General features: G+C 36.4%; 1 protein-coding gene across 25 annotated transcripts in view; it reads left to right on the forward strand.

The window, feature by feature from the left end:
- LOC112556558 (talin-1-like) overlaps positions 1-23,913 on the forward strand; it is a 93,452-nt gene that overhangs the window by 46,254 nt on the left and 23,285 nt on the right. For 11 of the 25 annotated variants that reach the window (XR_003097764.1, XM_025225675.1, XM_025225679.1 and 8 more), the window contains 20 exons: positions 711-743; positions 3,180-3,209; positions 5,327-5,488; positions 5,798-5,938; positions 6,416-6,597; positions 6,778-6,910; positions 7,994-8,095; positions 8,293-8,463; positions 8,750-8,896; positions 9,366-9,467; positions 9,646-9,765; positions 9,981-10,127; positions 10,440-10,606; positions 11,278-11,461; positions 13,677-13,802; positions 20,304-20,420; positions 20,812-20,997; positions 21,255-21,359; positions 21,888-21,993; positions 22,980-23,045. Coding sequence is in view for 21 of the 25 variants with exons in the window: in XM_025225675.1 (XP_025081460.1) it covers positions 711-743; positions 3,180-3,209; positions 5,327-5,488; positions 5,798-5,938; positions 6,416-6,597; positions 6,778-6,910; positions 7,994-8,095; positions 8,293-8,463; positions 8,750-8,896; positions 9,366-9,467; positions 9,646-9,765; positions 9,981-10,127; positions 10,440-10,606; positions 11,278-11,461; positions 13,677-13,802; positions 20,304-20,420; positions 20,812-20,997; positions 21,255-21,359; positions 21,888-21,993; positions 22,980-23,045 (2,527 nt within the window). In the remaining 4 variants the exon portion in view is untranslated. Of the gene's footprint in view, positions 1-710; positions 744-3,179; positions 3,210-5,326; positions 5,489-5,797; positions 5,939-6,415; positions 6,598-6,777; positions 6,911-7,993; positions 8,096-8,292; positions 8,464-8,749; positions 8,897-9,365; positions 9,468-9,645; positions 9,766-9,980; positions 10,128-10,439; positions 10,607-11,277; positions 11,462-13,676; positions 13,803-16,992; positions 19,172-20,303; positions 20,421-20,811; positions 20,998-21,254; positions 21,360-21,887; positions 21,994-22,979; positions 23,046-23,913 lie in introns of those variants that run through there. The other 14 variants (XM_025225692.1, XM_025225690.1, XM_025225693.1 and 11 more) reach the window with 9 other exon arrangements.

The raw sequence follows: 23,913 nt of genomic DNA on the forward strand, positions 1-23,913 counted from the left end.
GTCTTCTTTAAACATGGACCAGTGTGTATCATAAGATATTACCATGCTTAGATCAAGAGATCCTCTACAGTTCCTTTCAGCAGCTGTTTGTCGTCAAACCTGATTTTCATACATATGGAGTGCATTTAATATTCACTGGTGAAAGCATTAATACTCCAGGGTAACAACCCTCTTGGTTTGGACTGGATTTTGTTGTTTCAGATATTCCATTTTGTGAAAGATAATGGGTTGAATAAAAAGGAAGATTAAAAAAACCCCTTATATTCACTTAAAGTAACAGAAAATTACTGACTTAATTTGGAGCTTTTTGTTTGTTTTTAGGGAATACCATACTAATTGCCTAACTAAAATATGTAAAAACTGTTGATAAATAAAATGTATAACAGCATTATGCTTAACCACTCCAAGTTAATAGTAGTGAGTACAATGAAAATAATGATAATATATTCAAAACTTCAAAGAGCAACATTTTTATTACAGGTGTTATCTTCATAGAAGATTCTGTAATAGTAAACTTGCACTGTAGTGTAATTTTTTAAAAATTTTGAAAATTAAAAAGTTTATTTGTTAAAATGGCAGATAAACTAGGAATAAGATAGTTTTGAGGTAAAAGCTGATTCACATTTCTGATGAGGCTGCATTGGTAATAGGATAAGCATGTGCTTTGTCAGTATACTAGTCTGAAGGCATCATTGTCTTTGCCACGGCAGGACTTCTTGTACTCATCTGATGGTCGTAGAATGGTAAGTTTCTCTATTCCTTCCCCATCTTCCTGTTCTGCACTTTGCACTGCCTTTGCCATCCAGAATCAAGTCCTGCAGTGAGGTATTTTTATACCCTGTGTTTCTGTATAATTGTTCTGTATCCTGTTTGTTATATTTAAAATTGTTCACCCACAGATTATCACACCAAATTTACAGCAGTTTACAGCTTTTGCTACGTTGGGTTTGTTGGGAGATGGAATGGTTGACTTAGTGAAATGGAAAAATCTTCAAGAGCTCCAACTTATTTTGATCCTACCCCTAATTTTGAGGCATCTGACACTTTGTGGGTGCATGGATATAATAAAAAGGAAATATTTCCAAAAGTAAAATTTATGATGATAATTTCTGGAAAAAGGATATTTAAGTGCCTTTATCCTGCTGAGCCCAGTCAACATAGCATGATCATTATTGTAGCCAAGGATACCAGGTACTAGCCTCAAAAAGTATAACTTAGACCAGGGGTGGGCAATTAATTTTCCCAAGGGGCCGCATGAGAAATTGGAATGGTTTTAGAGGGCCGGACTAATATAGTACTCAGTTTTACCCAATACTGTATATAAAGTATATATTCTGGCGGGCGGGCCAGCGGGCGGGCCGGTCAGAGACAGGAGGCGGGCCGGCCTTTGCCCAGGTCTGACTTAGACCCTATAAGAGAAGATGTCAAGAGATGAGAAGAGAGTCAACATCATCATATTATTTGATTCTGCAGGAAGTTGAAATTTTCAGTTGTTTGCCAAAGCCCCTAGGTAACCAAAGCATTCAAGAGACAGGTAAAGATTCATGAACTGAGGTTGTGGTTGAAAAAATGGTGCATAATAGGTGTAAACCTGGCCATGCAGCAAAAAACACGGGGACTGGCGCATCAGGACTTGAAGATATATAGAGGTCACCTCTTGTACACAAGCATGCCAGGTTGATCCATGGGTGCCATGCTAAGGCAACATGGCCCAGTCAGCAAAGTCCATTTATAGGCTTCTCTTCTTTTCTGGACTGCTTGAACATAGTGAATCTACATCTTGATGGGTCACGCTAATATTTTTCACTGAAAAATATGGCTTACACCTTGGAGTTATGTTAAGGCATCAGGTGACTAAAGGACCAAAATCACTGTCCTGAGTTACTGTAATGATTATGCTATGTTGTCTGAGTAAAGTAGAATGAAGGCATTGGGTATACATTTCTAACTGAAATAAAACACCTTTGCTGCTGCCTCATTCTCAATCAAGTATTCATTGCAGTCTCTTGGTTTTTCACTCTGGGAACAATAGAAAAGCCCATCACATTTGTGATAAAGTTTGTAAAGTAATATTTCAAATATAATTGGTAAGTAGAGTAATATGGTCTTCCATGCAATGCAGTTTTCCTGCTCATACCCTCTGTGCTTTAGGCCTTATTGCAAGCTTCATTCTCCATTTACTGCCACACACCCTTTTTAAAGGCTTTCAGACAAATTAGCATAAAAAATTTTAAGGATATCTTTATTTGATGTGCCTCTTTCTTTTTGCTGTTGAACTGAGGGGATACTTGTGGCATCTCCCCAACCCCCAGCCTCCTAAAGAAAGAATGAGAATTTGGATTATTTGGAATGTAAAGACAGGAACTTTTTGTCCTGTTATTCCACGCCAAGGTGGAAAAGTAATTAGAAAGTACCAAGAAAACTGCATTAGTGGCCAAAGGAAGCGAGGCTGGTTGTTCATGATCCAATAAAGTAAAGATAAGAAAAATAGTGAACTGCCAATAGATAAAATTGAAAATTGAAATTTGCTTTAAAAAATAGTTGATCATGAAAATAAGAAAACTTAGAGAGAAAATCCAACCAAACAGTAGCAGTAGAACTATATTTTTGAAGTTTGAATAATGTCAGTGCGCTGGAAAACCTGTGCAGATTTTAATTGCTAAGCTGATTGCTAAAATCATGGCTAATGTATTTGTAATGATTGTAGATGCTAACATCAGTTAATGCATTTTTTAAAAAGTATGTAGTGAAATACTGCCTAGAGAATGTAATTAATAAGTATCAACTTTACTGCTCTAGTAATAAGTTGTTAATCTTGCTGAAACAGTATAACCAATTACCATTTACACAATTACAGGTAAAGATGTCTGTAATTATTTCAACCCACCAAGTGTTGCACTCCAGATCAAGATTACAGGAATATTTTACTTGAAGTGAACAGTGGTGACTGCTGTTGTAAAAGGTGTCCAAAAAGCTCGGTACAACTCCTAGATTGACAATAACTAGTTCCTTTAGTAATATTCTTAAATTTATTGATAGGAAATATGAATGCAATAACAAGATTGAAAAATATATGACATTAGTTTCTATTGTTTTCAAAGCAGTTTCGCACTTTTTGTGTCAAAAATATTTCAGTTCCAAAGTAATTGTGCCTATGTCTCTTTGTCTCCCTTGTCAAGTATTATGCCTCCTGGACACTTCGGTCCATGGTAAGCAAACAGTGTACTGCAATTTTTTTTGTACAGCGAACTATACTCTGTACAAGTCTCCTTTGGTGTCATCACACTTCATACCACTGAAACCCCTGACCCCTGCATATTTGAGTGTCCTCATTTGCTCAGTGGCTGTCTTCTTGTTGTAGATTTGCCTTCCCAGAGACGTCACATGCAGGTGTTTGCTACTGTCCAGCTGCTTTACTGATCTAGCAGCCAAACACCACATTATAGATTTCCTTTGCTACAGTCTGTGTTAAAACTACATTTATATAAAAAAAATTTTTCAGAATTTGCAGTTATTATGAATACAATATACTTATTTTATTGATAAGTATGCTTCTGTGTGTGCGTACAAGAGAGACGTGTGTGAGATGTGCATATACAAGCATGTGTTTGCTTGCACGCATTCAAATGTGCATTTATGAATTTAGAAGCATGGACAGAAATTGTCTCTTAGAACCATTAAAGCATGTTTTCATGCATGTCTGCAGAATGCACCAACATTTTCCCTCAACAAAACATTGTAAATGTAGTTTCATGAACACTGACATTGGATGTGAACCAGTGATGCCAACAACAATCTTGAAGGACAAATAACACTAATCATCTTTGCATCAGTGTTAGCATGAAGCACTGTGCAGGAAATGTTAGATACAGGCTCCAGCACAAGACTGTTGTCACAGTTCATGATCTCTAATAAGCACATGAGACTTTATGAAAATGCTGTACTACCTACAGGCAGAATAAAATCTAGATGAAGGGATGTACTGCATGGGGTGCAGTCAGAAACACTTGCACTTAATTTTTCCTTGTTACCTTTATCTTTTGCTTGGCATTGTCAAGAAGTGCTTGCCCCAGCTACCCCAATACTCTGTGTTGGGCACGTTCTGCTTGTTTTCTGACTGCACACAGTCTGTATAGCATATGAAATTTTGTTTCTTTAGTAGTGTCTGTCATTTTCTCTCACCAGGTAAGTGAAAGGACAGGATCTTAAATATTAATTTGATTGTGACATGTTGAACATTCTCACAAAATTTTATAAACAAACTTTAAAATACAACCAGAAGCTTATTTTTTTCCTGAAGCAATGTAAACATTTTGTTGTATCTTTTGGTATGAGCATTAACACTATCTTAACAATCGTATTTAAAAAGCAGGCTAATTTAGTGGAGTAAGACAGCATTAGATTACACCCCTTTGTATTGGTTGTTGTCACACTGTTGTAGTCAATTTTCTTTCTGCTGGTAATGCTTTGATTTCTTCCGGTACATTTCAGGTATTTAAATTATAGTGAACAGGGTTTGGTAACATAGCTGTTTCAAGGACAGTGATTTTGAAGAATTAGTCTTGTTCATTAATTTCTTTAAACTGCAGAAAAGGGAGTGTTGATGCAAAAGAAATATATATTACATTTTGTTCTGTTGAAGAGTAGTAGAATTACTATCCTGTTCATCAAGCAAATATATTTGTTATATTGTTAATAGTTAACAACAGGTATAGTGTATAGATTGCACAATCATTTATTTATAGGGATGAATTAACTGTATTCAGAAGTGTCATCAGTATCAAAATACTGCTAGTATTTGGAATATTTGCCCATAACAATTTTACAAACAATTACTGTTTTGCTCTTTATTGTTTAGCAACTGGCTGTTACTACTATTGTGAAGAGCAAGTTGCTATTATCTAAATTGCAAAGGCATTAGCTCTTAAAAATTGTTGATAAATTGGAATTAATTGGCACTAAAAATGCTATCAACAGATTAAGGTAAATATTTGTATATCAGTATTATAGAGTAAGAAATACTACTTTATAAGTAAACAGCCTGGAAATGCATGTGCACATATCCAGTTCTGATAACTAAAATAGTTTCTGTTCTCATGTCATCTATAATGACTATCTTTTTAGTGGCATGTCTGTAGATGCCAGATTTTCCAGCACATGGCATGATCTCCAAGTCATTAGATTCACTGTTGATTGCTTGATGTCTGCCTCAACTGCAAAAAAGTTTAGTAGATATTTGCAAACATTAACCTGGGTGACCTGCAGACTATTTAAGGGCCTTTTATCAGTGGATCAGTTATCCATCATTAATCTCCTTTTTTTGCAGGTTTTGTCTGCTGCTACAGTTGTAGCCAAACACACATCTGCTCTCTGCAATGCCTGTCGTCTTGCATCTTCAAAAACAGCCAATCCTGTGGCAAAACGTCATTTTGTGCAGAGTGCAAAAGATGTAGCCAACAGCACTGCAAGTCTTGTCAAAGCTATCAAGGTAAAGAGATTCTGTTTTAACATCTGTCGATTTATTCAGTGGCAGAAAACTCTGATAGGAAATAAGCATGTGCCTGTGTGTGTGTGTTTTAGATATATATATGGGCATGCAATGTAAGGTTTCATTGAGATGTTTGGGCTTGTGAATGCCACAAGCAGTTCTCTGAGTTCCTGATTAACAACCACTGTATAGATCTGGCAGTGCTTTGTCAGATGTTGTTGGTGCTATCTTGATATTGCAACTCACTGCCATTGGTTTAGAAAGAGAAAGAATATCTACCTGTTAACATGATTTTATCGTTTTCTTCAGGCCCTTGATAGTGACTTTACAGAGGAGAATCGACGCAGATGTGCAGAAGCTGCAAAACCTTTGACAGATGCTGTAGACGAGTTGACAACTTTCGCCTCTTCGCCTGAGTTTGCCAGTAAACCTGCAAAGATCAGTGCACAGGTATGCTTTAAAAAGATGGTGCTGTCAAGGTCAGACAAAGTATGAATGCAAGTCAGATGTGCTGTTGTAAAATAAAGTGTACAATAGCTATATTTAGCATGGTACATACAAACAAAAATGAAACTGTCCGTCAAAGTTTTGTACATTCTGGGCAACCCTGGACAAATAAGAAAATAAGACACTATTGTAATGCACATTGACTACTGAGGACATAGAGTATGTTTACATGGTTGACAAGATTAGAAATACATGAGAAAATAAGGCAATCTCTAAGCAAGCACAGTAGCTGGTAAGCAACTGATAACTGATTTAATGTGAAGAGATATGCACAGAGTAGGGTAACAGTTACGCAAAGAAGTAGTGCAGTTGGGCAGCAGTGACATCTGAATGATTGTAAATAGCATTTGTAGATCAGTAAGTGGTATTTATATTTGGATAAGTTTAAGAGTTGGCCTTTAAGTGAAACCACATTTACAGGCACGACAAGCACAGGAACCTATCACAGTAGCAGGGAGAGCGATGGTGGATGGAGCCTGCCACATGCTGCAAGCAGCCAAACAGCTGGCTGTCAACCCACGAGACCCAGCCATTTACCAACTTTATTCCAGTCACTCCAAGAGTGTTTCTGACTCCATTAAGCGCCTTGTGTCCTCCATTAAGTGAGTATGCAAAACACCATGCATGTAAATAAGGTGAAGATTAATGGTATATACAGTGTACCATATGCAACTGTGATCACATACACCATTATAAACAGTGTAAAATGTGTGACTAAGATGCCTCTTGGTAAATAGCATAGAAGCTGTTGCTTTAATGGAAGTGGTTTATCTTCTCAACAGAGACAGTGCACCAGGTCAGAAGGAGTGTGACCAAGCCGTTGGAGACTTGAATCGCACTATCCACAAACTTGACCAAGCATCATTGGAGGCTATTCGCCAGAATCTTGTACCTCGCGACACTAATACTCTCAAAGTAAGTCCTGTATAAATGTTTTTTACCTGTTGACTTGATATGACTGCTTATGTTTAATCCTGCATATTGAGGATAAGCTCGATGCCTACATTATCTCTCCCCAAAACCTATTGGTGTGGTTGATACGATAATAATGTTTTGAAAACTGTTTAAGAAAAGGCACAAGGAGGTGTAGTTATGAAGCAAGGTTTAATAATGTTTCCATAGCACAAAGTGGGGAAGCAAAGGGCAAGCCTCTTGTCTCCAAAGTTGCGAAGCAGTGAACAGACCCTACCCCCCACAACTTCCTCTTCCAAACATTTTTTATGTTAATTTTTTTTTTTTTTTTTTTTGGTTATTGTGCAGCGAAAAATGGAACTCTCTCCCTTTCCATATCCACCATCTACCTACTATTGAATCCTTTAAACTTGCACTAAAAATGCACTTTTTCCGTAAACATTACTCCTAACAGCCTTTCCCATAATGCTAGTCCTTTTTCATACCCTTCCTTTTACAATATATTGTTACTATCATCTCTTGTTCTTGTTATTTGGTTCCTCTTTGTGTTTTCTTTATTTGATTTTATTCTTTGTTAGTACTGTTGTAAATTCTTTTAATTCATAAGTTATTTTTTTTTTGTTTTCCTGTCCCTCGTATGCTATTTTTGGTTCTTTTTCTTAGGCGCTAAGAGCATACTCCTTAGGAGTGTGAGTATGCGCTTTACAAATTTTGCATTTATTATTATTAATGTACCCTAGAACATCTTTGCCACTGCTTTCTAACTATAGTACCAGGGGTACAGCTACATTTGTGGCATCTGGACACCACTTTATAACTACAGAGATAAGATGCCTGTCCTAGAGTTCTCTATCCCCAGGACAACAGCTTACCCTTGCTTCTTAACTGTGGTCTTGAAGGTTTGGAAAACAAGAATGGAACATCAGGAGCCTAAATTTTTATAGAATTGCCTGAATGAATGTTAAGATTATTAGAGAGAATACTTAAGTACTTACTTCACAGGAGTATTAGTACTATTCAGTCTCATGAAAACTGTTGCATATGAAAATTTTTCATCTACAAATTCCTATTAACTGTTGCCTCCAGGGTTTCCAGGAGCAGATGATCAGCAGCGCCCATGAGATCTTTGACCATGTGGATGAAATTCGGCAAGCAGCAAAACATGAGCCAGAAAATCTTGGTCATTTGGTATGGCGTCCTTTCCTTCCTCATACATATTTTTGTAAGCAAAAGCACAATTGCATGGGTGTGCACGCGCACACACACTTTTTTTATTTCATTACTGGCCATGTTAGTCACCTGTCCTTGAAAGAGAAGAAAACAGGTGTAGCTTTTTTGATTAGTTATTTCATTTACTTCATAGCTGTTTGCTGTATTTTATACAGGTGTCAACAGTAATCTCATATTTTGAGCCACTGGCTGAAGGAGCAATTGGTGCAGCATCCAAAACCTTAAATTCTAAACAACAGATGAATATTCTGGACCTGACCAAGACAGTTGTGGAATCTGCTCTGCAGTATACATATGCTGTGAAAGAGGGCGGAGGCAATCCTAAAGTAAGATCTGCATTCTGAGATTTTGTTTAATCTTTCATTTTTTAGAAGCCTCTCTTTATTTACCCTTTCTACTTTTCTTCTTTTCTCATTTTTCTTTGCGTAACCTTTTTTCTTATTCATTGTAGTGACCTGCTGCAATTTTTTCTTTTTCTTGTTAAACTTTAAAAAAATTGTTTTAAAATTTATTTTTATTTTTTTAATTCTTTTTGATTACCTGATACGTGAAATGGGTATTGCTGGTTGGAGATAAATTGACAAAACTGATGAAAGTGTGTGCTTGTGGCAGGCCACACAGGCCCATACATCTATAGACACAGCAGCCAATGACATGAAAGACGTCCTACAAGATTTGCTGCAGAGTGTAGAAGAGGCAGCATCACAGGCTGGTGTTGTATCCAATATGATTGACAGCATTTCCAAATCTATTGCCAGGGTATGTGGATTAACTGGCAGTGTAAGCGAGACCTGAAACATATCATACTTAGAAATTGTACAGATAATGTCATTGCAATTTACTAAAACTGTGTAATTTAAGGGTTAACCAGGGCTTCTGCTTACGCAAAAAATTGCGTACAGTACGCATTAAAAGTTCGGAGGACCCCTTCAATTTTCGTCAATGGGGTCCCCTTAAAAATCTGAAGAAGGGGTCCCTGGGACCCCAAAGAATTTAGCCTTATCAGAAGCCCTGTTAACGAAGTCTCAGTTTTGGGAACTAGATAAATGTGTATGCCTTGTCTCTTTTAACAAAAGGGTGCAACTATCATCCATTTAAAATAGCAAGAAAATTGAACTGCAAAACTCGTAAACCATCAGTCCTAATTTGGACAAATATTTGGAAACTATTGATGCTGTGTTTTGGAAGAACTGACCATCTTTAATAAGCTTGTGGAATGTTTTGACAGACAGAAGAGCATATGGTGACCAGCGAAACTGTATCATTTGTTGACCACCAGACCAACATGGTTCGCTTGGCCAAGCAGATTGCCCGCACAGCTCAAGATATGGTAAGTTTTTTTTTTTCACCAAGATTTCTGCAGGACTCCCAAGAATAATACACAAGAGCCTCAATTACCCTTTTCTACCAAAACTATAAAGTAGATTTTATTTCTTCTCTAGGAAAGATAGAAAGATATGTGCATTTGTGGGTAGTCCATATTCTTACCATCTGGTGTGTGTGTGCAGATTGGCAAATCAACCACCAATGTGGGTCAACTAGGTGTGTTGGCTAACCAGCTGACTAGGGATTACGCTCAGCTAGCCAGTGCTTCTTGTGGAGCTGCCGGTGCCACCACCAGCTCTGATGTAAGTGTCATACATGTTGTCATAAATCCTAATGTGCACTGCTGTTATTAACCCACTTACTGATGTCTTCCAAAACTCTTAATTCAGAAGTGAATAAAAAGGGGGTTAAAGAACTCTTGACCTAGTTAATCACTTTTTCCATTTGTCTGTAAAAATTGCTTTATTGGTTAGCCTTTAGAAAACTGTTCTTTAAATATTTAAATGTCTTTTTGTAGATTGCCAACAGGATTCGAATGACAGTTCAGGACCTTGGCAAATCATGCATTGAGTTGGTTCAGGATGCTGGTTTTCTTCAGGCCAACCCATCTGACACTTATGCTGAACGTGATTTAAGCGAGCATGCCCGTTCAATCAATGAAAAGGTAATGATTTTAACAGCTTACTAGGATGAGGAAACAAGAACAGCTGAGATATAGTTTTAATGCCTCTTTGAGGCCTGCAAAGTAAACAGAATTTTAAGTATTTTATTATAAACATGCAGAGTACAAAACCATTTTACAGTTAGATTTCCGAACGCCACATGGAGGCCAAAACATTGGTCAATGATTGTAGCTTTTTCTTCTATATTTATTAGTACCAGGATATCAGGATATAGTTATATACATTTTTCATGATTATTCTTGTAGCTTCCAATGTCATTGTAAGAGGTAAACATGGACATGTTTTGTGCGCAGGTGTCATATGTACTGGCAGCCCTTCAGGCAGGTTCCCGTGGCACACAGGCCTGTATTAATGCAGCCAGTACTGTCAGTGGCATCATTGGTGACCTGGATACTACAATCATGTTTGCCACTGCAGGCACCTTGAATGCAGATGGAGATGAATCATTTGCAGATCAGAGGTCAGACTCAGTCTTACATGATTCTTTTAGTTCTCTGTAGGTGTGTATTCTGGGCATAGAAGAGAGAACAGGCTTTATTTTTCTTAAAATTTAATGATTTTGATCATTTTGTTAATTTGTTTCTTAGGTTAGAGAAGAATTGATGCTTAGAAATTATCACTCACAACTTTAAACATTAACAGCTGTGAAAATAAAATTGTGCTAGAAGAAGGAGATACTACAGGATGGTCAGCAGTACCTGTGCAAATGATTGCAAGACTTTTTTTAGTCTGTTTTTACACACTTTTAGTTATGTTTCTGGTTTAGAAAATTAAGAAATTGCAAAAATGAGACACACATCTCTGTAAAATATATAGTGGTGGTGGTCTTCCACTGTGCCAAAACTTCCCTTTAACAAGAAGAAAGTTGGAGGCATATGGAACATGATTGGTGAAATAATAGTCTCAGTTGGTGATGTCTGTAAATATAGGTTTCAGAAAACTGTTAGCTTATTTATACTTCTGCCTTGATTATATATACCATTCTCTAGTCTTGAACTTGCCTGATTAAAGCTAGTTTGTGTTACATCCTAATTTTGTTGGGCCATTTAGAATAGTGAGGATTGATCCCATCTGTTCACAATCACCTCCACCAATGTCGTCATTTAAGAAGTGTGTTGGTTATTTGGACAGGGAAAACATACTCAAAACAGCAAAAGCCCTGGTGGAAGACACTAAGATGCTAGTAGCTGGAGCAGCCTCAAACCAAGAGCAGCTGGCAGCTGCTGCTCAAGCGGCGGTCAAAACTATCACTCGCCTGGCTGATGTTGTCAAGCTGGGGGCTGGAGCTTTAGGCTCAGATCAGCCAGAAGCCCAGGTATGTATCGAATGGTGGTGCTGCATGATTGCTTGGAGACAGCTGCATGGACCAGGTACATTACTGAGAATAGGTCCTGAGGTATTTTCACTTAAGGCATCTAAAATTGCACGCTTATAGAAGTTGTCATTAGCTATTGACCCTTCTGCTTTTGGAACGTATTTGAACTATTATTGGCAACAGTGTAGCTAGCTAGGAGACAAACTTAGGTGGTAAGAAAAGGAATATTACAGCTTTAAATGAAGGAAAGAATATGATTTAAGATAGTGCTAACTGTGTAATCTCAGCAGATTAAAGGCAGATTGCATTTATTTGTACAAACAGCTGTATACAGTATAGGCGCACACACATGCCAGTAGTTTACATATGACAATAAACATAAAGCATTCTTGGTAACCTAGAGTTGTAAGCAAAACAAACACACACACACACACGTGCAGAAAACAAACCATCAAACATCTCTCACGTGTTTATAGGTTTTATAATAATATCAAAACTTTTTTGAAAATAAAAGTATTTCTACTAGAAACCCAAATCAGCTGAATGTCTCAAGCAAGAGCATCTGTTTACTTCCATACATTTGGTGAAGGGGTGTTAGATAATATGGATGTTGTTGGATTAGATAAACTGTTGCAGAGCTGCCTGATCCATGAAGTTTTGCATGCAGGTGATAGAGAGATTTAGTTGTAAGTTGGTATGAATTGCCCTTGGCTTCATCTGGTTCTCATAATAAAGTGAAGCTTCAAATTCTTGTGGCAAGTGTTTATACTAGCTTATTTAAAGCCTAAATGCCAAAGCTTGAAAGCTTGAGAAAGTAATGTACATTATTCAGTGGCAGATTAAATGTTCCACGTCGTAGATCAAACCTACATTTTTCCCACATATTACTGTGATACTCTATATTTATATTGTAGGATAGATATGCAAAATGTTATGAAAACCAGTTGTTTTTGAGGGATGCTGTGTACTGTATATACTTCTGGAAGTTACCATGTGCGTGTGGTAGATGTTTCCATATTATTTAATTGTGGTATGATATATAATCCTTATAAAACTTGATCAATCACACCATAGGCTGTGCAAGTCAAACATGCCTCGTTACCATATTTAAAAAGTCTTTACTAAACAAAGTTCTGCTTGACCACAAATAAAATGGTGGTTTGGTTATAGATCCAAGTAATTTTATAGTTGTCTTTTTTAAAAGGTTAATATGCAAGGATTTGGATATTTCAGCTTTTTCCATATTTGGGTATCTGGAGGTACATTTATTAAAATTAATAATATAGGGTGGGTTATTGAAGAGAATTCAAAATAAAAACAAGATCCAACAGCTTCATATGCATACTGCTGCTTGGTAATAAGCACTCTTTTAAAGGTGAAAGGGCTGTTCATAAAAAAGCTTACAAATACTTTTTGGATGCTCAACCTTCTGTGCCATGTATTAAATTTCAAACATTCATCTCTATGGAGTATACTTTGGTTGTCATTGTTCAGCAATAAGTGTTTGACTTGAACAGTTTAAGACATTTTGAGCCGTCCTAAAGGCCACTGTGCACCAACCCTCAACTTTTAGCATTGGTTGAGTGAACTATATAGTAGTTTGCATCTACCTGGCCCCCAGCATGTAACATTGAAAATACACAGACATAAACATATGTACTCTATTTTTATATTGCTGTAACCCATGTTTGTGTTATTATTTGGATGTGTGTTGCCTACCAGGGGCCCAGTTTGTTATATGCAGAAACCTGACCTAATTATCTGTTCTAGAAACTAATTTAGTGGGTAGTGGTTTTCCAAATCTGTTTAGAGTGAAAAATAGGGTGTTGATGATGTAGGCATGATTTTTTTTAATTTCTGTGATAAGATTGCAGTTGCTGTGGTTCTGTAATAGGCTTTGTCTGCTGCTATGGTCTTGTGATACATAGTAGGTTCTCTTTAGTCGATTTAAAAATATTTTCTTCAGGACATTAATTATGTTTGAAATTTTAAGAAAATTATGTAAGAATATTTAGAGAAGAGCCCAAGAAAAGAAGCATTAACATGCTGAAAAGATTAAAATACAAAGTTCAGAGGTCAGAGAGCTGCATATTTCACTGGTGCTGCTAGGAGTATATTTATGATCAGAGTGGTGGCCACAAATTATCCCCCTTGATGCACTTCTGCAGTGAATGCAACTTGATTGGCATGCTGTTTTCTCCTCCCTTCGACAAAGGTCTTACTCATAAATGCAGTCAAAGATGTCGCCTCTGCTCTCTCCGATCTGATAAGTGCCACAAAAAATGCTTCTGGAAAACCTGTTAGTGATCCAGCCATGTTGCACCTTAAAGATTCAGCCAAGGTAAGACTACTCTTGCATTTCTTCACCTCAGTCGCTGCACTGAGATTATTCATTTTTGTTCAGACAGATGTAGAATAATAAATAAAAGTAAACAAAATAAACATATGTATTTTTAGCACTTCGGTTGCAATACACACCTACACAGCATTTCTACAACATTCTGTCCCTTTCTTTGACCTCATTATTTAACCCAGTCCCAGTTATATACACTGTTTACCTAACTAATAAAACTAATAAATATTTACAAGAAGTACCAGAGTCTTATTATGTAGCTTAGTATGTTTTATAAAATATTAACTGCATGTGTAGCAAGTGCATTTCTACACCCTGTTGAGTTTTGTTTTTCTGTTTGACACATTTAGGATAATTTATTTTCTTAGCTGTTAACAGACTTGTTTTAAGTATTTTGTTTTTTTCTTCCCTGTTTTTATAAATCAGAAAGATTTCACCATTTTTAAAGCTCCAGCATTTTAATATTTCATAATGTACAAGGATAGTACAATAATGATGACTGAATGGAAGAGTTCTCTTACACTTGCGATGCCATTCTATGCCCTACATTCCCTCAACCTGGAGCAACAGATTTGGGAAGTTTTTTAGTAGTACATACTTCTGGGTTCAGACTGAATTTTAAAAAACTTTTAAGTCTTTATAGTGCTTTTTCCTCCTTTGTTATTGTTGTTTCTGAGGGTGTGCTTTGTAGTGTCAGTACAAAATAAAGGCAGGCAGTTTCCTTGTATGCTTAGCTAAGAATGTTCTTGCCTGTGATCCAAAAGCATTAGCTTTCCTAATCATTTTTTTCTTCTCCAAGTGGAAAGGAGAAAAGGATAGAGGTGGAGACAGTTGATAAGTTTCTAGATCATGTGATCTAGATCATGATCATACTATTTCTCCTCCTCACAGTGTAAGACTTGAAGAACCCAGGAGGAAAGCCATTTGCTAAAGAGCATGTGTGTTGCCAATTAATTTTATTTTTTCAAACTAAACTAGCAAAACTGTTTTTGAAATGCAGACCTGAAAAACATTGGTGTATCTTGGCAAAGGCAGGAGTTAAAAGTGGGTGTGGCTTTTCTTCAAAAGAATTGATAACAGACTAAGGAATTGTTCTTATTTGATTTGATACAGTTTTACAGCATTGTATTGACACTAACTTGTTACTGTGGCTTATTGATACCCGATACCTTCAGTCAAAATTCCTTCCAACTCTATCCTTTCAAGATGAATTCTGACACCAAATATTGTTGCTTATCACAGCATGTGGGTATGATGTGTTGGCAGTCATACTGGTACTGGATCATGATGAGGCTGTGTGTATGAGTGTGTGCACGGGTGTGTGTCTGCACGTATGCATGGCTGTGTTTGAATAAGTTCAAATGAGTTTTTGATTCTTTCACCTGTGTTTAGCTCCTTACATAGTGTGCTCACCAACAAATTTCCTTACTTGCATATTTCTGCTGCCTTTTCTTTACCTTCTTTACCCCACCTCTCCTTAAATTACAGCCTGTTATGCAAATTTATCTTCCAGTAAAACAGCACACTGTGTAGAAGTTGTTAAAGCACTCCAATGTTATAGCGTCTGGAGCCTTTTAGCCCTTTCTCTACTCCTGCCAGGAACTTTCTGCTAGAACCAGTAAGCATGGGGGTTAAAGTGTTTCGGGATCTGGTAAATTTTTCTTGTTCAGTTAGTAAATTGTAAGTTTCAGATTTGTATTTTACGTATAGGACCTTTTACATTATAGATTATCATTGCTGTGCTTTATGATTATCATATTGAATTTTTTTTTTTTTAAAAAAAAGGTATTTTGTACTACCTAATGTGTGACAATCCAGGATTTTCCTTTACATGAGATGGTGTCCTTTTTCTCCTTAATCTTGTCTGTTTTGTACTTGTGGTCATTTTTTTGTGTCCTATATTTCCAAGTGGTAGATGCCAGTCATTTGTTGCCCTAGTGATTGTTTTTAATTTGCAAAAAACAACCCGTTTAGCAGTTTGTCTGCTGGTACTTGTAAACAAAGCAAACATTTTAAGTTTTAGAGGCTATGTGAATGCTGTCCTTAGATATGCTTGTTATACTTTCTGTGGGAATGACTCACATGTGCTGGGTAATGGTTGTAGATTTTTTTGGTAAGTTATATCAGTTCTTAAAAAAAAAAAATTCCGGATTGATGTGACAGTGCAGTTTTGTACATACTACTTCCATGTGACAAAGTAGTATTTGTGCATGATTCTCACCCTGCCTACAAGATGCACAAGATTTCTTTAGTTTCTGCTTTGAGCAGAGTTTTTGCCATATAGATTGTGAGCTCAGTTCTTACCCAGACAATTTGTTTTAATTAATTTTTTGCATAAGGACATGGTCAGTGGTTTGCTAAATTCACCACTTCGTCAAAGAGAGCTTGGGTAGTCATCGTGAATCTAACTTTCTTTACATAGTTCATAAATTCTTTTTAGTTTAACAATAGTAATTTTTGTTTATTTGAGGTGGAGGATAAAAAGTAGGAATTAACCTCCTTGCAAAGTGCTGTTAGATCTTTAGCCTGTCACCATCTTACCATGTGATGTAACATACTTGACTACTTATGTTATGGAATGTGTTTACAGCAGAAATGAAATTTTTTTTAAGGATTTAACCCCATATAATATATTTTTTTAAAATCCGTGCTGTTGGCAAGTAGATTTTTAAATTTGAGTTTTGTGTTGATATGTTCTTGTATGTGATTCATCATTTGTTGTGGTGAGTAAGATTCTTAGATAGTCTTTTATTTTTATGTGTTTTTGCAAGTTTTTAAAGGCCACTTGCAGGATAGGAAGCAAAGACAAGCCCTTGTTCATTTGAATACAGAGATCCTTAGATTAGTCTCCCATTGTCTGCACGTGATGCCTGACGTGCACACTTGCTGTCATGACGTTTGCATGACAGACTCTGGTCTCACCTTGTAGGCAAAGTGTTACAATATTTGTCAGCTTTATGCATGGTTGTTGTTGTGGCAAGTAGTTTCTACTAACCTCCATCCGCTACTATCCTGCTATACCCTTCTCCACTTCCATCAAGACAGAATTTCAAGGGACAAAGCCGCACCATTCAAGTGCAGGTTTAACCTCTAGCATACAAGCCTTCCACAATTTTCAATCCTTGTAAAGACTACTTTTTCCAAAATGGTTGTAAACTTTTTATGTGGCACTTTTCAGATATCACGTCAGTTGAATCCAGTGGAGGTTCGATTTTTTTGCTTGGGAAGAGCACGGCCATAATGAGCTGCTGGCTTCGATACTGTGTGGGCATGCCTTCATTTAACTTAGTGATGGTGCTGTAGATTTCACACATTTCTTAACATCAAAATGTGCCTTTGAAAGCCTGTGTCTGCTTGGTGTGCACATGGTAACTACTCTTTGCCATTAGTTCAGCCTGAGTTTGCAAGCTGCTTGGTTATGTCGAAAAATGTTCTCTCTTACTGGTTCATTTTGCATGAGCCAAGACCATTCTTTAGTTTAAATAATTTATATGCTTGAAAAATAAAATTGTTTTAAGGCGATGATACACTAAAATATAATATAAAATAAAGAGAAATCCTGTTTGGTACGAAATGTTACTGAAGTTATCATTTTAGAATATTGGAAAGAGTTGTTTTGCTTTAAGAGAATTAATTGTATTAAAAGGTTGGGGATGTGTGAAGGAGAACTCATGTTTAATTGATATTGTAACTGATAATCATTGTTAACTAAGCCAGAATCCAGAGCATGAAGTATTCAGTGATAATGAACTGTGATAAATGTTGTTAGATGTTGCCAGCATTCTCAAAATGCTAACACATCTGTGTCCTTTTATAGCGCTTTTATAGGACAGATGTCCACACTGACTACACATGGCTGCCATCCTCCAGGGAAGGTTCCTATTCTAGCTGGTGTTAGACTTTTTGGTGTTCAGAAGGACTGTATTCTTAAGTAGTGTAACAGAAATATTTTGGTAGTTCAAAATATTTATGGATTTATTCAAAGGTATTTTGTAGTACATTTAATCTTTTTTTGTTGTTGTTGCTTTTGTTAACTGTCTGTTGTGTATATATTGTTTTTGAGTCTGTAATAGGTAGCATAGCATTGAGTTCTGTGTCTGTAATAGAATTTTGAGTTTTGTCTCTGCAATCAGGAATGCTTACATTTTTTTCTTTTGAGGTTGGGGTTGGGGGTCTACAAAGTGATTCTCTCACTTCCAACTCACTTCCCCCTGTACCCCTTATCCTTCAGAGAGGAAGAGGACCAGGCATTCTATCCTATTATCCAGGCAGTTTTAGTGGTCTCTAACTAATTAGCTGCAGTGAGCATTTTTGATCAAGAAGCAGGAAAGATCTTTGTTAGAGCTGGCTGTGATACCTCTCCTTTCCTTAAACTAGAATATTTGACATAAACCTAAGACACTTTTTCCCTTAGTAAAATGTGACTGCAAAAGGCTTTGTCCGAGAGGGGGATAAAGTGTTGTGTGATTCCACTGACTGGTACTCTTAGTAGTAATTTAAAACAAATTCTGTTGATAGAGAGGTTTACCATGCTTTTTGAATATTTGTTCATGCACTGACTTAATGTGAATGGTAGGTGAAGATAATTTTTTGCAGGTGTATGCATAATGCTGAGATACATTCATATTAGAAGTTGTATGGTATCTCCACACAAAGACTAAATTTAAATAGCTGGATATCTTGTATGTATTTTTCTACTCGATTTTAGTCTGGTAAATGACATGTCTTGATGTTTCTAAATAAAGTTCTATGATATTTTAAATGGCTATTTCTCTGTTTTCCTGTCTCTTTGTGCCACACTATCAGATTTGTTGAATGTTTCCTGGATTGTCACACATCAAATTTATTACAATTGGTGGAAAGTCGTAATTGAGTTCTGGTATTTCTTTAAACCTGCCAGATTTGAACAGTGCCATGGTATCGGACCTGATATTATTGCAAGAAGAAATATACTGTTAAGGATAATTTATTGGAGATTTTTTTAAACATGAAATGAAAATGTATATTATTTTTTATTGTAGCATTAAGTTAGCTGCCTATGATTTTCCTCGCTTCAAGCACATACTAATTCATCTTCACATCTTACTGAACTTCTTTGAACTCGCAGTGTCGCGTTTGAAAGTTCTTTTTAAGGGTTGCAAGTGTAATTTAGTAAATGTAAGACTAAAATTATGCATCTGTAGAGATGTATGCCATATCTTTTTACCTCTTCATTATCTCTGTGAGGTTGAACCATGTGGCCCCCTGCATACACACACAGATAAAGAAAACACATCACTTGACTGATGTCTGGGTGTCTAAATATTTTCAAATTGGTCTTAAATTATCACAATAAATTAAATCTAACAATTAACAAATGTAGGTGAGTTACTTGTGTGCGTTTAAAAAAGCCTGTGTTTGATACATGGTTAGATCTTAATGGAATTGACGAAAAGTCCAAAACACCTATTAGACATTTCAGAATCTATCTACATCCTAGAATTTTTGTTAAAATATTTTTCAAATGTAATATTGTTAATGGACACTGATGCACATGTTTTACAAAAAAGTTGGCTTGCTTTTACTTTTTAGCTAGAAATTTCCCATTGTAAAGTGTTTTCTGGAGGGAGGAGAGTTTGTTTTTTTTGCTAGGATGATGGAAAACATGTTTATTGTTGACATATATTCAAATTTACCCCTCATATCAGAATAACCCTCCTAGCATCATTTTGTGCACAATTTTCTTTGATGTGTGCTCTGGAAATTGTACCTGAATGGAGACACCTTGGAGAGGGATTCAACATCCCATGTCAGAAGCAGATGCAAACAGTGATAGTGTGTATTCAAGATAAAAGTTCACCATGTAACCACATAGTTATGACTACATAATCAAGACTCAGGTGCTAAGATCAGTGATTGTAATTGTAAACTTTATTGTTGTTTGTTTTTTGTTTCCTCCCCACCAACAGACCTTGCTATTTACACTCCCTCATTCTCCCCACCCACCTTCCTTACATGTGCACAAATGCGTATATACACACTCTCTCACACACCACACACAAAGAGGCAATACAAACTCTGCTTTTTTCTTTTACTCTTTCATGCATACATACATGCATATGTGTGCTCATACACGTGCATATGTTATGCACATATGCATACTTTTTCCTTTTGATTCATACTCAATAAATAGAAGTTGTTACTTGGTTGATGCCAAGAATTTTCTGACTTAGAATTAACAATGTCTGTTTATGACAAAATTAGTCTTAAAGATTTTGTCTTTGATCCAAGCTTTAAGATACTTGCTACAGCTTAATGTGCAGGTAAGTCTTACAAGCTCCACAAAGCAAGGGTTCATGCACATGAGTGAAAGGTGTGTTTACACCAAAAGGATAGATTATTCCGACAACATTGTCAGCCTGGGTTGATAGAAGACCAACCAAACTGTCCTGACCTCTAGTAGCAAATTAGCACCAAAAACATTTAGACTTGATTTCACAATTAATTCAGGTTATGGTCACCAATGTGACATCACTGCTGAAAACTGTAAAAACCGTTGAGGACGAAGCAGTGCGGGGTACCCGAGCATTGGAGTCAACCATTGAAGCCATTGGACAGGAGGTCAAGGTAAGGGAACAGGGTTTTCCTGGTTATCTTTGCAGAATAATCCAAATTTTTAGTTCTGTCTCCTTTGTGTAGTTTGAAGTAATGATCTCTCCAGGAAAAGATAGTGTTTGAATGATAATTATTAATTTTAACATTTATATGACTGTTTAATTTTATAAGAACAAAAACAGTTGTTTGTTATGTTTTTACTGGAAAAATTATATTTAATTGTTGACATGGAATGCAAAAATATGTGAGGAAGAGGATGAATGAAAAGATTCAAATCTCGCTATTATTCCTTTTGACTGCTATTATTTGAAATAGCTTTTTTTTCTGTTGTGTGCCTCAAGTTTAGCCCATGGAGCAACTTTTTTTCCTGTAGGCTAGAGGGACCAAACTTTCTTTTTTGCAGGCATTTGACAGTTCTGATGAGATTCCACGCAAAGCTACTGCTGAGGATCTCATTCGTTTCACTAAACCACTCACTACAGCTACAGCCAAAGCTGTAGCAGCGGGCAATTCCTGCAGGCAGGAAGACATTATAGCTGCATCAAATTTGGGCCGCAAGTGCATCTTTGAGCTTTTTGGAGTCATAAAGGTATCAATTATCGACATGAATCCATGGGCATGTTTTGTTGTAGTAAAGTCAAGAAAGATCCTAGCATTTGGTCATATGTGTACTAGACTTTATTAGCTTTATCTGTTTAGGTGCTTTGTGGGAACAGCTGGTCAAAACTATGTTTTTGAGACATTTTTTAGTTCTTTTAAATTTGGTGCAGAGAATGTAATTAAATGTTATTTAAAGTATGTTAAAAACGGTTTTCTTGATGGATGGATGTGTTGCTGTTTTTACAGGGAGCAGCAGCTACAGCAGAAACAACAGAGATTAGGAAGCGGGCTATGAATGCTGGAAGAAATGCAGCATTGGCCTATAAGGAACTCTTGGAGTCAGTGCATCAGGTGTGTTGTGCCATCGCACACTGCATGGATGGAACTGCAACTTTCACACACACATATACTTGTATATTTGTAAATTCAGCCAAATGGAAACATTGATGTGTAACTACATTAGCAAACTAGGGATATCCTTAGTTCGTGGAGGCCCTCGTTTTCAAATAAAACAGTTCCAATTTCCCCACAAAATCACAGCAAGCAACTCCAGTTAATACAGTTAACTCCCTCCTTCCATTAACTCTTAGAATTAACCTTTAACTCTAATCTTAGGCTAACCCCACCATGATGTTACCCCTATCCCCAACTCCAAACTCCAACCAACAAATTAGAACTCACCAGCAGTCGTGTGTGTCTGTAGTTTTACCTTTTACACAAACGTGTGCACAGACAACACATATGCAAAGACACACTTGATCTCTCTTTCTCTCCACAGCCCTTTCTTGTTGAGTAAGTATGAAAGTGTGTTTGTATGTGATGTGTAAAGGAACTACAGCAGTTATCAGGAATATTGATAAAATTGACATGGTGTTGCAGGTGGTGCTGAAGCCTACACCAGAGGGCAAGCAAAATCTGGTTTTGGTTTCACGCAAAGTAGCCAATGCAGTAACAGAACTGGTTCAGTCTGCTGAAGTGATCAAAGGTAAGTTAGATCTGCTAACACTATGTAGCACAAGTTTATGCCTTAGTCTTTGGAAACTTTAGATAAATACTAGCAGATGTCAGAGATTTTCTTGATCTTACAGTCAGCTGTTTTAGAGACAGTTTGTTTCAAGCTGATGTTCTGTAGCATGGCTGTTTGTCAAGGGAAAAAAGGAAGCCAAACTATGTACAACAGATGAAAAGCCTATATATTTGACAACTAATAAAAGTATCCATGCCATTTTGGACTTACCAAAATAAGCAGATCCACTTAAAGATAGCATAGGATTGTGATAATGATGAACTTGCTGCCTTTTTGGTGTAACATGATTTGGTTTACTAACAGTACTCTTATTGATATCTTACTAGAACTCCTAACCAATGTTATCTGCATATTATTTATAAACAAAAACTAATTACTAGCTCACATATTTTATTGCCAAGTGATTTTGGCCTGTTAATTTTATCTATGTGTATTCTGTACAGTTTTATGCAGTGTACATATATTCACTGTTAACTTGCGAACATAAATTTGGGTGTTTCATCTGAATGCTCTGTACAATTGCCTGCAGAAAGTATAGCCATAATAATAGAGAACTTATTTATGTACTTCCAAATAGTGTGTTTTGTAGGGTTTGTTTTTCAACTTTTCTTAATGCCATTCAGTTCTACTTGTGTAGATCTTTGAGCTTTAAAAAAAATTATGCCACTAAAATGGCATATTAATTGCAGGTATATATTTATCTAATGCCAGTCTGCAGTGCAAAGAAAAGAAAAACTAACAGATTGCAGCAGTTACAGTGTGATATTTTTCGTGGAAAGGATAGCTGTTGTTGGTCTCTGTGAATGTTGTGATTCATGACATTTGCATTTTTCTGAGAGCTGTATGTGCAGCATCATTCTATAGCTTTACCAGGATTGTTGTTTTATCTATATTTTTGTGTTTGTGGCTACTCACTGGTATTTTCTCTACATATTTATCACAAGACTGCCTCCCAAGACCAAACTCGGGTCTGTTTCCACGTGGTTTTGCCAGTCCACCATTTTTCACAGGTTCACTATTTTTCATCTATCAGCTGATCCATGTGTAAATCTTGTTTGGTTTTTTTTTTTTTGTTTTTTTTTAGTGGTGTTCAGTTTTTTCATTTGTTCAGCTGGTCTTCATTTTGGAGAACCTTCTCATGGGTTTTATCTTGACCCTGGAAGATCTCCAAAAATGATCTGACCAAACTTTGGGTGTGCTGCCAATGCTTGTCATATATTTAAAGCTGCACTTTCCACTGTTTTGTTGCTGATTTGTGTGGCACTTGATGGAAAGTGAAAATTGAGTTTAACTGCTCTTGTACATTGTACACAAGCAGAAGAGCATGAAGAGAGAACATTTATTTTTTACACTTTTATTTTTAAAAGGTAGTGGATCATAATCCATCAATGTTTTAATGCTGTTCAAAGACTATAGAAGCTGATGTTGAATTTTGTTTTCTGATATTTTTTTTTTATTTATTTGTGTGTGTGTGCGCTTTACACTGATCTTCCTGTCTTGGTTGAAAAAAAATGTATTTAGTGGAAGATAGAAAAAAAAATAGGAGAAACAAGAACACTAATCAAGAAATCTCAAAGAGGAAAAATCAGTGATATTCCCCCCAAAAAAATTCTGCTGATAATGATAAAAAAAAAAATACTGCATAGTGGGATGAGAATGTTGTGCACAGATTTTTCTGAGTTTTTTGTTTGTTTTTGCTCAGTATAGCATGTGTAATCACTGGCCATGCAGTCATAGTGTTTTCTTTTCGCTACACTTTTGTTAGCAGCTTGTGTGATTATTGGTCGCACAATCATAGTGTTTTCTTTACATCTTTCTTGACAGCTTATAGGTCAAGCAAACATATTGTGACATTTTCCCCACCTTTATAGGGATAAG

This window comes from Pomacea canaliculata, linkage group LG2 (genome assembly GCF_003073045.1).
Source record: "Pomacea canaliculata isolate SZHN2017 linkage group LG2, ASM307304v1, whole genome shotgun sequence".
Classification (NCBI taxonomy): Eukaryota; Metazoa; Mollusca; class Gastropoda; order Architaenioglossa; family Ampullariidae; genus Pomacea; species Pomacea canaliculata.